The 17,493-nt window shown below is 45.9% G+C and overlaps 1 protein-coding gene across 1 annotated transcript in view; it reads left to right on the top strand.

Annotated features, from left to right (window-relative positions):
• Window positions 1-17,493, top strand: part of LOC137347073 (adhesion G protein-coupled receptor B2-like) — a 1,240,702-nt gene that overhangs the window by 1,186,733 nt on the left and 36,476 nt on the right. The window contains exon 29 of the mRNA XM_068011112.1: window positions 6,363-6,398. Within this exon, the coding sequence (XP_067867213.1) occupies window positions 6,363-6,398 (36 nt within the window). The remainder of the gene's footprint in view (window positions 1-6,362; window positions 6,399-17,493) is intronic.

The following is a 17,493-nucleotide window of genomic DNA, read 5'->3' as shown; positions in this document are numbered from 1 at the left end:
TCCACACACATAGCCAGACAAATGAAGAATGGCCACTTAAGAGAGGAACTGGTGATCCTCATTTAATGATGTCCCATCACAAATCAGCAGAGCAGAAAATTTTCAAAAGTGGCCACTGCCCAGTGTTCCTTCCGATCTCTGTTATATGCCTTTGCATCAAAAGATCAGTGAGTGGCCCTGGAGAGAATAGTAAAGAAACTGGTGACAATAAAAATGGGGAACCTCATTCAGACATACAGCATTGTATCCATTCACTATAGTTAAATGTGAACAGTGTGAATGTTCCCTTGGGAAACTGACAGCTTCAATTGTTACAGTTACTACAGTATAATTAGTAGGGCTGCAATTCTGTCATGGTAAAATTTTGGAAAAATCATTTATTAATCATGGTAAAAATGTCATAGAAATCACAGGAAAAAGTAACAGAAAATCAGGCACAACTTTTGTGCTGACCAAATAACCAATATTTTGCTCTCTCTCACTGTATGTCTGTTTTATTCTTTCTTCTTTTTGTGTGTGTGTTAAAATAGTAACTGCCTTGGAGGAAGTAGATGGCAACTGAGGAGAGGGGCAGTGTAATGGGTAAAGGATGCATAAAGGAGTTTGGGAGAAGAGGACCAGGGTGGGACTGAAGGGAGGGTGACAATGACGAGGAATTTGGCAAGGGGATGAGGAAGATTTTAGATGATTCATGGTGGTGAAGTGGGGATTCAGCTTCCAGGACCCATTTCAATGTTCTCTGGAGGAGAAAGGCAGTGGGCAAGAGAAGAGTTAGGGGGGAATTTTATGCTCGTCCCTGCAGCGGGTTTGGAGGCAGGGAGAACATATAATCGGGTGGGATGGTGGCAGGGGAAGATCTCACCACCTTCCAGCCTAGGCCAAAATTAGGTCCACGTTGGGAATTGTGACTGGCCTTCCCGCCCCACCGCCAGTTGAGGCCCTTAAGTGGGCAATTAATGCCCAAGTAAGGGCCTCATTCCCGCCAGCCACCCAATTCACTGGAAGTGTCCGTAATAGACTGTGTAAAGGTGAGAGATGGGTGGAACTTGGAAGCTAAGTTGATGAAGTTTTCCAGCTCAGGGCGAGAGCAGGAAATGGCACCGATACAGTCATCAATGTACTGGAAAAAGAGTTTAGGGTGAGGGCCTGAGTAGGACTGGAACAAGGTATTTTTGACATATACCACAAAAAGACAGGCATAACTAGGACTTCCCTTCCTTTCCTTGACTTCTCTGTCTCCATCTCTGGGGATGGGCTGTCCGCCAATATTCATTATAAGCCCGCCCACTCCCACGGCTACCGTGACTACACTTCCTCACACCCTGCTTCCTGTAAGGACTCCATCCCATTCTCCTAGTTCCTCCATCTCCGATGCAACTGTTCCGATAATGCAATCTCCCACAACAGCACTTCTGACATGTCTTCCTTTTTCCTCAACCAAGGATTCCCCCCACTGCAGTTGACAGGGCCCTCAACCGTGTCTGATCCAATTCCAGCACTTTTGCCCTCACTCCTTCCTCTCCCTTCCAGAACCGTGCCAGAGTTCCCGATGTCCTCAGTTTCCACCCTACCCATCTCCACATCCAAAAAGGATCATCTTCCGCCATTTCCGCCACCTCCAGCGTGATGCCACCACCAAACACATCTTTCCCTCCCCTCTCCTAACAGCATTCCAAAGGGATTGTTCCCTCCACGACACCCTGGTCAACACCTCCATTACCCCGACACCTCGTCCCCTTCCCACAGCACCTACCCATGCAATCACAAGAGGTGTAATACCTGCCCTTTTACCTCCTCTCTCCACACTATCCAAGGCCCCAAAAACTCCTTTCAGGTGAAGCAGCGATTTACTTGTACTTCCTTCAATTTAGTATACTGTATTTGCTGCTCGCAATGCGGTCGCCTCTACACTGGGGAGACCAAACGTAGACTGGGTGACCGCTTTGCTCAGTCTGAAAGCATGACCCCGAGCTTCCGGTTGCTTGCCATTTCAACTCACCACACTGCTCTCATGCCCACATTTTTGTCCTTGGCCTGCTCCACAGTTCTAGTGAACATCAACGCAAGCTCAAGCAGCAGCTCTACAGCCTTCCGGACTCAACACTGAGTTCAACAATTTCAGAGCATGACTGGCCTTTTTAAAAAAAACGGTATTATTTTGTTTTTTAACCATGTGCCTACCTTAAACTTGGTTTTTCATGTTGTGCTTTTGGACAAAGCTGCTCATTATTCTGCCATTAACACTCTCGCTGTACTATTGCTTTGTACTTCACCACAGATATCAACACTCCCTTTGCCCCATGACATATTTGTCATTTAATCTCTTCTGCTCTATCACACAACTTTGCTTTTGTTCTCTCCCTTACCCGCCTCCTCCCCCCCACCCACCCCCTGCACTTGCTTAAAACCTAATACATTTCTAACCTTTTCCAATTCTGATGAAAGGTCACAGACCTGAAAGGTTAACGCTACGTCTCTCTCCATCGATGTTGTCAGACCTGCTGAGTATTTCCAGCACTTTCTGTTTTTATTTGATTTCCAGCATCTGCAGTATTTTTCTTTTATTATAATATTGCTCACGTTGCTCAAGGGCAGGAAGAGCTTAATAAATGGTGGGTGTTAGAGGGACAGCCCCAGAGTGTGTCACAGTGCAAGGGGTGGGGGTTTGTGGTGTAAATGCTACTTCGTGCAAGGGAGGGTAGTTTAGGAGGGCAGCATGTGTGTGGGGTGGGTTAGGTCGGTAGCAATTGTGTAGGGTTTACAACAGTAACAGATGTGGGGTGATATTAGGAGGGTCACAGGTGTTGGGGGTTTAGGACAGTAGCATTTGAATATGAATTCAAAACCCACCCCACCAAGGCAGCTAGGGAATTTAAATTCAGTTAATTAACTAAATACTTCTGGAATGAAAATCTAGTATCAGTCATGGTGAACATGAAACTGTCGGATGAAATCAAATCTGGTTCACTAATGTTCTTTAGGGAAGGAAGTCTGTCATCTTACCTGGTTTGGCCTATAAATGACTCCAGACCCACACCACTGTCATTGACTGTTAACTGCCCTCTGAAATGGCCCAGGAATCCATTCAGTTGTATCAAAGCTCTGAAAAAAATATAAGAATAGGACCACCTGGTATTGACCTCAGCATTGGATTCGGACACTTCAAATGCATATCAAGCTCAGTCGACCCTCACTAACATCTGAAGACTTGTTCCAAAATTAGGAGAGCAATCCCACAGATTAGTTCAGCAACAGTCTGACATAGTCATGCTTCGAGGATCATACCTTTTAGCCAACGTCCCAGACTTCTCCATCATCATCGCTGAGTATCTCCTGTCCCACCAGCAGGACAGACCCATCAGAGGTGGTGGCACAGAAGTATTCAATCCTTCATTACCTGCTCCCTAACTCTCATCAATGTGATTACCTTTTAAACTCTCTTTCTGCAGAAACTGTTCTCAGAGTCATAGAGTTATACGGCACAGAAACAGGCCCTTCGGCCCATCATGTCCGTGCCGGCCATCAAGCACCTAACTATTCTAATCCCATTTTCCAGCACTTGGCCCATAGCCTTGTTTGCTATGGCGTTTCAAATGCTCATCTAAATACTTCTTAAATGTTGTGAGGGTTCCTGCATCTACCACCCCTTCAGGCAGTGCGTTCCAGATTCCAACCACCCTCTGGGTGAAAAACTTTTTCCTCAAATCCCCTCTAAACCTTCTGACCCTTACCTTAAATCTATGCCCCCTGTTTATTGACCCCTCCGCTAAGGGAAAAAATTTCTTCCTATTTATCAATGCCCCTCATAATTTTGTATACCTCAATCATATGCCCCCTCAGCCTTCTCTGCTCTAAGGAAAACAACCCTAGCCTTTTCATTCTCTCTTCATAGCTCCAGCCCAGGCAACATCCCGGTGAATCTCCTCTGCACCCTCTCCAGTGCAATCACATCCTTCCTATAGTGTGGTGACCAAAACTTTACACAGTACTCCAGCTGTGCCCTAACTAGCGTTTTATACAGCTCCATCATAACCTCCCTGCTCTTACATTCTATGCCTCAGCTGATAAAGGCAATTATCCCATATGCCTTCCTAACCACCTTATCTACCTGTGCTGCTGCCTTCAGTGACCTATGGACAAATACACCAAGATCCCTCTGACCTTGTGTACTTCCTAGGGTCCTACCATCCAATGTATATTCCCTTGCCTTGTTAGTCCTCCCAAAATGCACTTCTCAAGATTAAATTCCATTTGCCACTGCTCTGCCCATCTTACCAGCCTATCTATATCGTCCTGTAATCTACGGTTTTCCTCCTCACTATTTACGACACCACCAATTTTCGTGTCATCTGCGAACTTACTTATCATACCTCCTGTATTCACATCTAAATCATTAATGTACACTTTAAACAGCAAGGGTCCCAACACCAATCCCTGTGGTACACCACTGGTCACAGGCTTCCACTCGCAAAAACAATCCTCGACCATCACCCTCTGCCTCCTGTCACTAAGCCAATTTTGGATCCACTTTGCCAAATTGCCCTGGATCCCATGGGCTCGTACCTTCTTAACCAATCTCCCATGCGGGACCTTATCAACAGCCTTACAGAAGTCCATGTAGACTACATCAAGTTAGTTAGACATGATCTCCATCTGGTGTGTAAGATTGTACCTATTTCCTTCTCAAGTTTGAGATTTTGAGCTCAAGTAGTGTGAGTTGGTGGCTTTGCCTGAGCAGAGTGATTGCTTGAGTCAAGACCTGGTGATGGAAATTCCCAGACCTTTCAGTCATGACACCTCGTTATCCCTTCCTATGCTGCCATTTTAAAGTTCATATTACTTGCATATATTATAAGCTGCTCTCCTTAGCACTTTCTTCCTCCTCTGCAACTAATTTCCACTTTCACCAGATTTCCATTGTTAGAAGTCCATATTTTCACCCTGCTCTTGTTTACTCTGTTATTGACTCACTCTGATGTGCTCTTAGCTTGGCCCTATAACTCACCCCACCTCTACATACTCAATCTCATGAGGTTGTGTTTCTTTATAACTGAGGACTACAGAAGCTTTTGAGCCAAAGGGTTACTGCAAGCTTTGATTCAAAGTCACGTGAGTTCATGAAGGAGTTTAATTCTGGTATATTTCAGTATATACCATATGTTCTCGGAACATAGAAACTAGAGTCGGCCCTCAAGCTTGTTCTACCATTCAATTAGATCATAGCTGATCGATATCTTAACTCCCACCTACCCACCTTGGTTTCGTAACCTTTAATACCTTTGCTTGACAAAACTGAGTTATAAAATGATACAGTACAGAAGGTTTCAGCCCATCATGCCTGTGCACAATTAAGTAATCTCAGCTTTGAAATTTTCAATTGACGCCCCCCAACATCAAAAGCTTTTTACAGGAGGAAGTTCCAGATTTCTGCTACGCCTTGTGGAAAGAGGTGCTTCCTGACATCATTCCTCAAGGGCCTAGCTCTTATATTATGGCTATGGCACTTTGTTCTGAACTATGTCACCAAAGAAAATAGTTTCTCCCTGCCTTATCAATCCTTTAATCAATTTAAACCCCTCAATTATTTCACCCCTTAATCTTCTGCATTCAAGGAAATACAAGAGTAGTCTATGCAACCAATCCTCATAATTTAACCTTCATCACTCTGGTATCATTCTGGTGAATCTGCACTGCACCCTCTCCAAGACCAGTGTGTTCTTCCGGAGGTGTGGTGCCCAGAACTGAATGCAGTACTCCAGGTGGGGTCTCACCAGAGCTCTACACAGCTATGACATAACTTCCACCTCTTTGTATTCCAGCTCTCTTGAGACAGATTCTACTGTTCTGTAAGTTACACAGCTCAGAATACCACAAGGTTTTATCATGTAGGCACCCTTGTAATGTTGTTTTATGGCAGACCGGTGAACTCATTGTGATTAACTAAGGCATATTCTTCAGAAGGCTGGGACTCAGAACCTTGTTGCAAACAAATCCAATCTGGGAGGCCTATTCATGATGAAGCTGAGTGAAAAAGAGAAGGAAGGCTAAATGTAGAACTCCCACTGAGTTACCTGTCAACATATCTTAAATCTGGTGGTGCGCTTTATTGCTCCAACATGTTGTGGGACAATTGGATGCACAGTGAGCTTTTCGTCTCACCTGTACCATCAGGAACGGATGTTAACCACTTACCCACATCCCCAGTGGTCAGCAGGTTGTCTGTCTGCTGCTAAGGAATTGGTACGTTGTGCAAGGACACCTTATGTGACTTAGTGGAAGGGGGAATGTAATTAATAAATGCAATAAATACCTTTCCAAAAACTTTTGTGTTAACTAATTTCATTTGTTTGTTACTTTCACAGAGGAAAAGATTGAGGTACTCGGATCTTGATTTTGAGGTACGAATGATCATAAATTAACCATAATCAGCAAAATAATAATGTTACCACTCTTTGGGCAATAAGGTCCTGAGTTATTATGAAACTGTACAGAATAGAGGACTCAGACTCTTGATCAAGTATGATCAGAGACTCACAGCTGTAATTAGTCAAGGGCTTCAGATGGGTGTCCTGAAGCATAAGGGCACAGCTCAAGTCACTTATGAACATTTGTTGAGTCTGCAAAACTTAATGGCAGTTTTTATCTCGAATTACCTGTGACTTTATATCTTACAGTGTATGGATAATGTATAGCACACAGCTACACTGCTAGTAAAATAGATTAAAAGAACAACCTTGTTGAATTCTTTGCAGAGGTAACAGAGTAGACAACGATACTGTAGTAGAAATAATGTATCTAGATTTCTAAAAGGCCTTGATAAGGTACCACAAAATAGACTAATGAATGTCAGAGTATGCAGACGAGTATATATAGAATAGATAGCTGGTTGGCTGAAAGATAGAAAGCAGATGGTACAAGTAAAGTCTAGATATTCAGAGTGGCAGAAGGTGGGAAGTAGGGTCCCACAAGGATCAGTGCTGGGACCACTGTTGTTCACAATTTATATTAATGACTTAGACTTTGGAATCAAAAGTACAATTTCTAAATTTGCAGACAAAACCAAATTTGGCGCGGGGTGGGGGGGGAGGGGTGGGTGCGGTGCGGAGGCGGAATAGTCAATACCGAGGAGGACTGCAACAAATTACAAGAAGACATTAATAAACTTGTAGAATGGGCATATAATTGGAAAATGAATTTCAACATAAATAAGAGTGAGATATTACATTTCAGTAAGAAAAGTAAGCAGGTTACATATTATTTGGAAAATAAGAATCTAAATGGGGTAGAGAAGTAAAAGCAAATACACAAATAACTAAAAGTAGAGTCACGCAGGTTAATAAGGCCATAAAAAAGCAAACCAAGCACAAGGGTTAACCTCGAGAGAAATGGGAATGAAAAGTAGCAAAGTTATGCTGATCTTGTATCGAACCTTGCTTAGGCCACACGTGGAATACTATGTACAGTAATGATCACCATATCATGAAAAGGATGTCGAGGCACTGGAGAGGGTGCAAAAAAAGATTTACAGGGATGATACCAGAATTATAATGTTATAACTATCAGGGAAGGCTGGTCTCTTTTTTTCTCTTGAAGAAGGCTGAGGGGTGGCCTAATAGAGGTCTTTAAAATTATAAAAGGTTTTGATAGAGTAGACAGAGCGTTTCGACTTGTGGGGAAGAGCAAAATTAAAGACCATTAAAATATGATAGTCACCAAGAAATCAAATGGGGAATTCAGAAGAAACTATTTTTACCCAGAGGGTGATAAGAATGTGGAACTCACTACCAGAGAGAGTGGTTGAAACAAATAGTATCGGTGCATTTAGGGGGAAGCTTGATAAGCATATGAGACAGTAGGGAAGTGAGGGTTATGCTGATTAAGTTAGATGAGGAAGGTTGGGAGGAGGCTCGAGTGAGCGTAAATGTCTGCATGGACTGGTTGGGACAAAAAGCTTGTTTCTGTGCTGTATAATCTATGCAATTCTATGTAATTACCAACTGATCTTAAAGGAGTGCTTTTACTTGTTTCCGATATGCTCTACACGCAGCAGCAACCTCTGATGGAAACTTGACAGATTCCCTTAGTCTACTTTCTGGGACATCCAAACAAATGGTCCTCTTAGCAACCAGTCTTAGCAAACCTGCGTTAGGGTTGGCACTGAGTATGTGAAACCCACACATCAGCATCCCTCTGAGGCTAATATAAAAGCAGCTATGGATCATGCGATTTGCATCACTTAGTTGTTCTTTACCGATGATTAGGTGGTTTGAACATACACAATTCGGAAATAACAGTTTGATTAGATTGTTTGATTAGATATACAACACTGAAACAGGCCCTTCGGCCCACCGAGTCTGTGCCGAACATCAACCACCCATTAATACTAATCCTACACTAATCCCATATTCCCAACAAACATTCCCACCTGTCCCTATATTTCCCTACCACCTACCTATACTGGTGACAATTTATAATGGCCAATTTACCTATCAACCTGCAAGTCTTTTGGCTTGTGGGAGGAAACCGGAGCACCCGGAGAAAACCCACGCAGACACAGGGAGAACTTGCAAACTCCACACAGGCAGTACCCGGAATCGAACCCGGGTCCCTGGAGCTGTGAGGCTGCAGTGCTAACCACTGCGCCACTGTGCCACCCTAAATTGACTCTGAAATGGTAGAATCATCCGCAGTGTTTTATTTTTGACTCTTAAATGGTGCTGATTGTAGTATTTTCCTCCATACCTCTCTCACACACAGTCTCTCAATCACCAGTGCGGCTAGTGGAACATCACTTCTCTCTCCTCTCTTTTTCTCTTGCTTTGTCTCTATCTCAATACCACCTTGTCCACCACATGATTACAGATATTAAATGATCTTTGTCGTGATGTCATATTGTGGACGAATGAAAATTCACCAACTACTCTTCAGGGTTTTGTTGACAATTTCTCAGAATTTCAAAACTCGTGTACACTGGACAGAGATGCTATACTATCCAAACTCTACATTCGTCACAGATTTGCTCCCTTCCACTATAGTTCTCTCAGGATTCCTGGAACTCTGATACACCCCACATCTCCAAAATCATGCTCCACCTTAATACTTCTGAGATCTCACTTTCTGCTGTGCTGAGCCTACAGATATCTTCTGCTGTTGGAGCACAAGAAAAGGCCGAGCCAAGAATGGAGCAAAGCACTAAAAAGGGCGAGGCTGAGGGCAAAGTGGAGCACTGGAAACGGGCAATCACTGAGTTCGAAGAGTGTGGGAGAAAAACATTGCAAAGTAACATCACAGCACAAGGAGAGGCAGTGTGGGTAAGTTACAGGTAAATATTTAATTTCATTACTATAATTTCAATTAGATCAAGTAATTTGTTTCAAAAATAAAGTAAGCTAAGTTGATTAAATTCATAAAATGTAATTAACTAAATAAATAAAACAAGTTGTATAAGCATGGCAGTGCAGGTGGTATGTCACAACTGCAGCTTGTAGGAGTTTGTAGAGAGCATCGTGATCCCGGACAACCACATCTGCAGTACGTGTTTGCATCTCAAGGAGCTTCAGCTCAGAGTTTTGAGCTGGAGTCCGAGGTGTAGACTTGGTGGGACATCAGGGACAGGGAGAGTTACTCGAATACTTTGAGTCAGGAGGCAGTCATACTCCTTAGGTTAGGAAATGGTATAGGTCTGGTTAATGATCAGGAGGGTGTGCCTGCGAGTCAGGCAAGTAAAAGGACACCAGTTGAAATGCTGTAGAAACCTCAGTCCTTACCCTTATCCAACAGGTATGAGGTTCTTTCTGCCTGTATGGATGAGGGAAAAGTCTCAAGGTGATAAGCAAACTGGAATGTGGTAGCGATAGGGGACAGTGTACTCAGGGAGATAGATACTGTTCTCTGCAGCCACCACCAGGAACTCTGAAGGTTGCATTGCCTGCTTTGTGCCAGGGTTCGGAACATCTCCTCACAGCTAGAGAAGAACATGAAGAGGGAGAAGATCCAGTTTTCATGGTTCACGTAGGAACCACCAACATCGGTAGGACTAGGACTGAGATTCTGCTGACAGAGTTTGAGGAACTAGGATCAAAATTAAAACACGGAAACTCACATAATCTCCAGATTGATACCTGAGCCACGTGCACATTGACATTTGGACAAACAGATTAGAAGGTTAAATGTGTGCTTGAAAGAGTGGTGTGGGAGGCATGGGTTTTGATTCATGGCTATTTTAGATCTAGTGCGAGTGCGATCTAATGCAGTGAGACAGAGTTATTTAATAACCTTGTAGTAAAGGAGCCTCGAGGTGGGAATAGATCACTGAGGGCAATTTTAAAAGACAAGAATCAGCCATGACTGGGCTTGCCATGGCCTTCAGAAATACAGCACAGGGAGATCGGAGGGCCTGTGTTGGCATCCCTGGGTGGCACCATAGTTCTCTGACGCCTGCCTGGAGGCGCTGACTGCAGTATCAGAGAGAGCTGTTCTTCCTAGCCTCAGGACGGAGAAATCCATCCAAAAAGACCAAGAGGGCTTGGATGGAAGTGGCCATGGAGGTCAGCAGCCAGGGACCCATGAGAAGGACCTGGGTACAGTGTAGAAAAAGGTTCAATGACCTCTTGCGGTCTGGTAAGGTGAATTGCCAGCAGCACCAGGTCAATTGGCACCAACTCTCCAAGCACCAGAATGTACGCGAGCTGACCTCACAAAATGTCCATGGTTCTCCCTAACATTGTCAGAGTACATGAACAATTGCAACAGTGAGACAGCAGCCACCCTCAGATATGAGGCAACATTCAGATGGGGACATTCCTGAGGGGAACATCAGCCCATGTGTATGTCATGCTGGAAGAGATGAGGGCAGCCTACTTATGAATCATTCTCCTCTCATCCTACAGGAGGTGGCTCAGGAGATGGCCAGAACAAGAGGTGGAGTGGTCCAACTCCACACTCTACCACCAATGGAGGAGGCGGTCTCCGCGCTGGAGATTGCCAGAGTGGCCTCAAGGCATACGGTGGGGGATGGCGAGACAGGAGGCTGTGAGCAACAGGTCATTGGATAGCACTTTCTTGAGGTAAAGGAAATGGAGAAGACCCGTGCCCAATGTGTGCTATGGAGCTAAGATGTGTGATCTGAGGGAATGGTTGTGCTGAGGCACATGTTGAGTAGGATGAGTCCCCATTTCCATTTTCTTGTCTTTCCCACGGAGCCAGTTGCAGAGCGGAGCAAAATGGACCTGCTGAATTGGCACCGCCATCCTCGCCAGGGAGACGGAAACTCCATGGAACCTGCATGGTCACATCATAGCACGGCACGTTGACCAGCGCAGACACATGCACCTCAGGTTGGCCACAGAGTAACGTAGAAAGAGGAGCACTGAGTGAATCTCAACATGCATGAGCAGTAGGAGGAGGAAGGTGAAGCAGAGTCAGCTTTGGGCAGTCCCCCTCAGAGGATGGAGGACAGATGCAGCGATTCTTCCCTGGGCAAAGACGCTGGGCCTCGGGTGTCACAAACAAGGAGGGCCTTCCTCGAGAACCAGAGGAAGTTAAGTTCCTGTTTGTCGGAGTTCCCTGAGGCCTTGAGGAGCATGGCCAGGCAATGGAGAAGTCCATGCAGCGCATGTGCTTTGTCATGACTCGGACTCGATTGCATGAGCTCCTTCATTGAGGGATTGGGCTACCTCCAGGAGAGCACCACTCTGAGTAGATGCAGGAGCACTATGCTGATATGCACAGAAAGAGTGGAACACTCTACAGCATTGACCGCTCAGTGTTAATTATTTGTTCATCGGATCTGGGCATCGCTGGCTAGGACAGCATTTATTGCCCATCCCTAATTGCCCTTGAGAAGGTGGTGGCGAGCCGCCTTCTTGAACCGCTGCAGTCCCTATGGGGTAGTTACACCCACAGTGCTGTTAGGAAGGGAGTTCCAGAATTTTGACCCAGCAACAGTGAAGGAATGGCGATATCGTTCCAAGTCAGGATGGTGTGTGGCTGGGAGAAGAACGTGCAGGTGGGGGTGTTCCCAAGCAACGGCTGCCCTTGTTCTTAGAATTTAAGGCACAAAAAGAGGCCACTTGGCCCATCTTGGCTCTTCTAGGTGATAGAGGTCGTGGGTTTGGAAGGTGCTGTCTAAGGAGCCTTGGCATGTTGCTGCAATGCATCTTGTAGATGGTACACACTGCTGCCACTGTGCGTTGGTGGTGAAGGGAGTGAATGTTTGTAGATGGGGTGCCAATCAATCAGGTTGTTTTGTCTCGATGGTGTCGAGCTTCTTGAGTGTTGTTGGAGCTGCACCAATCCAGGCAATTGGAGATTATTCCATCACACTCCTGATTTGTGCCTTGTAGATGGTAGACAGGCTTTGGACAGTCAGGAGGTGTGTTACCCGCCGCAGGATTCCGAGCCTCTGACCTGCGCTTGTAGCCACGGGGGTATTTATACGGCGACTCCAGTTCAGTTTCTGGTCAATGGTAGCCCCTAGGATGTTGAAAGTGGGGGATTCAGTGATTGTAAAAGGGGTGGGGGAGTTGCATTACTGGTTAAGGAGAATATCACAGCTATACTGCGGGAGGACACCTCGGAGGGGTCATGCAGCGAGGCAATATGGGTGGAGCTCAGGAATAGGAAGGGTGCAGTCACGATGTTGGGGCTTTACTACAGGCCTCCCAACAGCCAGCGGGAGGTAGAGGAGCAGATATGTAGACAGATTTTGGAAAGATGTAAAGGTAACAGGGTTGTAGTGGTGGGTGATTTTAACTTCCCCTATATTGACTGGGACTCACTTAGTGCTAGGGGCTTGGATAGAGCAGAATTTGTAAGGAGCATCCAGGAGGGCTTCTTGAAACAATATGTAGATAGTCCAACTAGGGATGGGGCCGTACTGGACCTGGTATTGAGGAATGAGCCCGGCCAGGTGGTCGAAGTTTCAGTAGGGGATTATTTCGGGAACAGTGACCATAATTCCATACGTTTTAAGGTACTTGTGGATAAGGATAAGAGTAGTCCTCAGGTGAAGGTGCTAAATTGGGGGAAGACTAATTATAACAATATTAGGCAGGAACTGAAGAATTTAGATTGGGGGCGGCTGTTTGAGGGTAAATCAACATCTGACATGTGGGAGTCTTTCAAACGTCAGTTGATTAGAATCCAGGACCAGCATGTTCCTGTGAGGAAGAAGGATAAGTTTGGCAAGTTTCGGGAACCTTGGATAACGCAGGATATTGTGAGCCTCGTCAAAAAGAAAAAGGAAGCATTTGTAAGGGCTAGAAGGCTAGGAACAGACGAATCCCTTGAGGAATATAAAGACAGTAGGAAGGAACTTAAGCAAGGAGTCAGGAGGGCTAAAAGGGGTTATGAGAAGTCATTGGCAAACAGGATTAAGGAAAATCCCAAGGCTTTTTATACATATATAAAGAGCAAGAGGGTAACCAGGGAAAGGGTTGGCCCACTCAAGGACAGAGATGGGAATCTATGTGTGGAGCCAGAGGAAATGGGCGAGGTACTAAATGAGTACTTTGCATCAGTATTCACCAAAGAGAAGGACTTTGTGGATGATGAGCCTAGGGAAGGGAGTGTAGATAGTCTCAGTCATCTCATTCTCAAAAAGGAGGAGGTGTTGGTTGTCTTGCAAAGCATTAAGGTAGATAGGTCCCCAGGGCCTGATGGGATCTACCCCAGAATACTGAGGGAGGCAAGGGAAGAAATTGCTGGGGCCTTGACAGAAATCTTTGCATCCTCATTGGCTACAGGTGAGGTCCCAGAGGACTGGAGAATAGCCAATGTTGTTCCTTTGTTTAAGAAGGGTAGCAAGGCTAATCCAGTAAATTATAGGCCGGTGAGCCTGACGTCAGTGGTAGGGAAATTATTAGAGAGGATTCTTCGGGACAGGATTTACTCCCATTTGGAAACAAATGGACTTATTCGCGAGAGGCAGCATGGTTTTGTGAAGGGGAGGTCGTGTCTCACTAATTTGATTGAGTTTTTTGAGGAAGTGACGAAGATGATTGATGAAGGAAGGGCAGTGGATGTTATCTATTTGGACTTCAGTAAAGCCTTTGACAAGGTCCCTCATAGCAGACTGATACAAAAGGTGAAGTCACATGGGATCAGAGGAGAGCTGGCAAGATGGATACAGAACTGGCTCGGTCATAGAAGACAGAGGGTAGCAGTGGAAGGGTGCTTTTCTGAATGGAGGGATGTGATGAGTGGTGTTCCGCAGGGATCAGAGCTGGGACCTTTGCTGTTTGTAGTATATATAAATGATTTGGAGGAAAATGTAGCTGGTCTGATTAGTAAGTTTGCTGACGACACAATGGTTGGTGGAGTTGCGGACAGTGATGAGGATTGTCAGAGGATACAGCAGGATATAGATCGGTTGGAGACTTGGGCGGAGAAATGGCAGATGGAGTTTAATTCAGACAAATGTGAGGTAATGCATTTTGGAAGGTCTAATGCAGACCCAGAGAGATCTGGGCATTCAGGTCCACAGGTCACTGAAAGTGGCAACGCAGGTGGATAAGGTAGTCAAGAAGGCATATGGCATGCTTGCCTTCATCGGTCGGGGCATAGAGTATAAAAATAGGCAAGTCATGTTGCAGCTGTACAAAACTTTAGTTAGGCCACACTTAGAATATTGCATGCAATTCTGGTCGCCACACTACCAGAAGGACGTGGAGGCTTTGGAGAGGGTACAGAGAAGGTTTACCAGGATGTTGCCTGGTCTGGAGGGCATTAGCTATGAGGAGAGGTTGGATAAACTCGGATTGTTCTCACTGGAACGACGGAGGTGGAGGGGCGACATGATAGAGGTTTACAAAGTTATAAGCGGCAGGACAGAGTGGATAGTCAGAAGCTTTTTCCCAGGGTGGAAGAGTCAGTTACTAGGGGACATAGGTTTAAGGTGAGAGGGGCAAAGTTTAGAGGGGATGTGTGAAGCAAGTTCTTTACACAGAGGGTGGTGAGTGCCTGGAACTTGTTGCCGGGGGAGGTGGTGGAAGCAGGTGCCATAGAGACGTTTAAGAGGCATCTTGACAAATACATGAATAGGATGGGAATAGAGGGATACGGACCCTGGAAGTGCAGAAGGTTTTAGTTTAGGCAGGCATCAAGACCGGCGCAGGCTTGGAAGGCCGAATGGCCAGTTCCTGTGCTGTACTGTTCTTTGTTCTTTGTTCTTTTTAATGCCATTGAATATCAAGGAGAGATGGTTAGACTCTCTCTTCTTTGAGATAGTCATTGCCTGGCACTTGTGTGGCGCAAATCATATGTGCCACTTATCAGCCCAAGCCTGGATATTGTCCAAGTCTTGCTGTATTTCTACACGGGCTGGTTCAGTATCTGAGGAATCATGAATGGTGCTGAACATTATGCAATCATCAGTGAACATCCCCACTTCTGACCTTATGATTGAAGGAAGGTCATTGATGAAGCAGCTGAAGATGGTTGGGCCGAGGACACTACCCTGAGGAACTCCTGCAGTGATGTTCTACAGCTGAGATGACTGTCCTCCAACAACCGTCTTCCTTTGCGCTAGGTATGACTCCAACCAGTGGAGTGTTTTCCACCTGATTCCCATTGACTCCAGTTTTGCTAGGGCTCCTTGATGCCATACTCAGTCAAGTGTTGCCTTGATGTCAAGGGCAGTCACTCTCACCTCACCTCTTTTGCCACTCAGCTCTTTTGTCCACATTTGAACCAAGGCTGTGATGAGGTCAGGAGCTGAGTGGCTCTGGCGAAACCCAAACTGAGTGTCATTGAGCAGGTTATTGCTAAGCAAATGCTGCTTGATAGCACTGTCAACAACACCTTCCATCACTTTACTAATGATCGACAATAGATTGATGGGGCGATAATTGGCCTGGTTGGATTTGGCCAGCTTTTTGTGCACAGGACATACCTGGGCAATTTTCCACATTGCTGGGTCGATGCCATTGTTGTATCTGTACTGGAACAGCTTGGCTAGAGGCGCGGCAAGTTCTGGAGCACAGGTCTTCAGTGCAATTGCCGGAATGTTGTCAGGGCCCATAGCCTTTGCAGTATCTTGTTTCTTCAGTCGTTTCTTGATATCACGTGGAGTGAATCGAATTGGCTGAAGACTGGCATCTGTGAGTCTGGGGACTTCAGGAGGAGGCTGAGATGAATCATCCATTTGGCACTTCTGGCTGAAGATTGTTGCAAATGCTTCAGCCTTATCTTTCGCACTGATGTGCTGGGCTCCCCCATCATTGAGGATGGGGATATTTGTGGAGCCACCTCCTCCTGTCAGTTGTTTAATTGTCCACCACCATTCACGACTGGACGTGGCAGGACTGCAGAGCTTAGATCTGATCCGTTGGTTGTGGGATCGCTTAGCTCTGTCTATCGCATGCTGCATATGCTGTTTGGCATGCAAGTAGTCCTAGGTTGAGTCTTCACAAGCTTGACACCTCATTTTGAAGTATGCCTGGTGCTGCTGCTGGTATGCCCTACTACACTTTTCATTGAATCAGGGTTGATCCCCTGGCTTGATGGTAATGGTAGAGTGGGGGATATACCGGGCTATGAGATTACAGATTGTGGTTGAGTGCAATTCTGCTGTTGCTGGTGGCCCACAGCACCTCATGGATGCCCAGCTTTGAGTTGCTAGATCTGTTCGAAGTCTATCCCATTTAGCACGGTAGTACTGCCACACAGCACGATGGAGGGTATCCTCATTGTGAAGACGGGACGTCTCCACAAGGACTGTACGGTGGTCACTCCTACCAATACTGTCATGGACAGATGCATCCGCGACAGGCAGATTGGTGAGGACAAGGTCAAGTATGTTTTTCCCTCTTGTTGGTTCCCTCACCACCTGCTGCAACACAGTCTAGCAGCTATGTCCTTTGGGACTCAGCCAGCTCAGTCAGTAATGGTGCAACCGAGCCACTCTTGGTGATGGACATTGAAGTCCCCCACCCAGAGTACATTATGCACCCTTGCCACCTTCAGTGCTTCCTCCAAGTGGTGTTCAACATGGAGGAGTACTGTTTCATCAGCTGAGGGGGCGGGGGGTTGGGTGGGTGCGGTCAGTGATAATCAGCGGGAAGTTTCCTTGCCCATGTTTGACCTGATACCATGAGAGTTCATGGGGTCTGGAGTTGATGTTGAGGACTCCCAGGGTAACTCCCTCCCAATTGTATACCACTATGTTGCCACCTGTGCTGAGTCTGTCCTGCCGGTGGGACAGGACATATCCAGCATTGGTGATGGCGGAATCTGGGACATTGTCTGTAAGATATGATTCAGTGAGTATAACTATATCAGGTTGCTGCTTGACTAGTCTGTGGGACAGATCTCCCAACTTTGGCACAAGCCCCCAGATGTTGGTAAGGAGGACTTTGCAGGGTCAACAGGGTTGGGTTTGCCGTTGTCGTTTCTGTTGCCTAGTTGATGGCGGGTGGTCCGTCCGGTTTCATTCCTTATTGACTTTGTAGTGGCTTGATACAACTGAGTGGCTTGCTGGGCCATTTCAGAGAG

The sequence above is a fragment of the Heterodontus francisci genome, chromosome 31 (assembly GCF_036365525.1).
Source record: "Heterodontus francisci isolate sHetFra1 chromosome 31, sHetFra1.hap1, whole genome shotgun sequence".
Lineage (NCBI taxonomy): Eukaryota > Metazoa > Chordata > Chondrichthyes > Heterodontiformes > Heterodontidae > Heterodontus > Heterodontus francisci.
The sequence above is the reverse complement of the archived record's forward strand: the minus strand, read 5'-3'. Positions and strand labels throughout refer to the sequence as shown.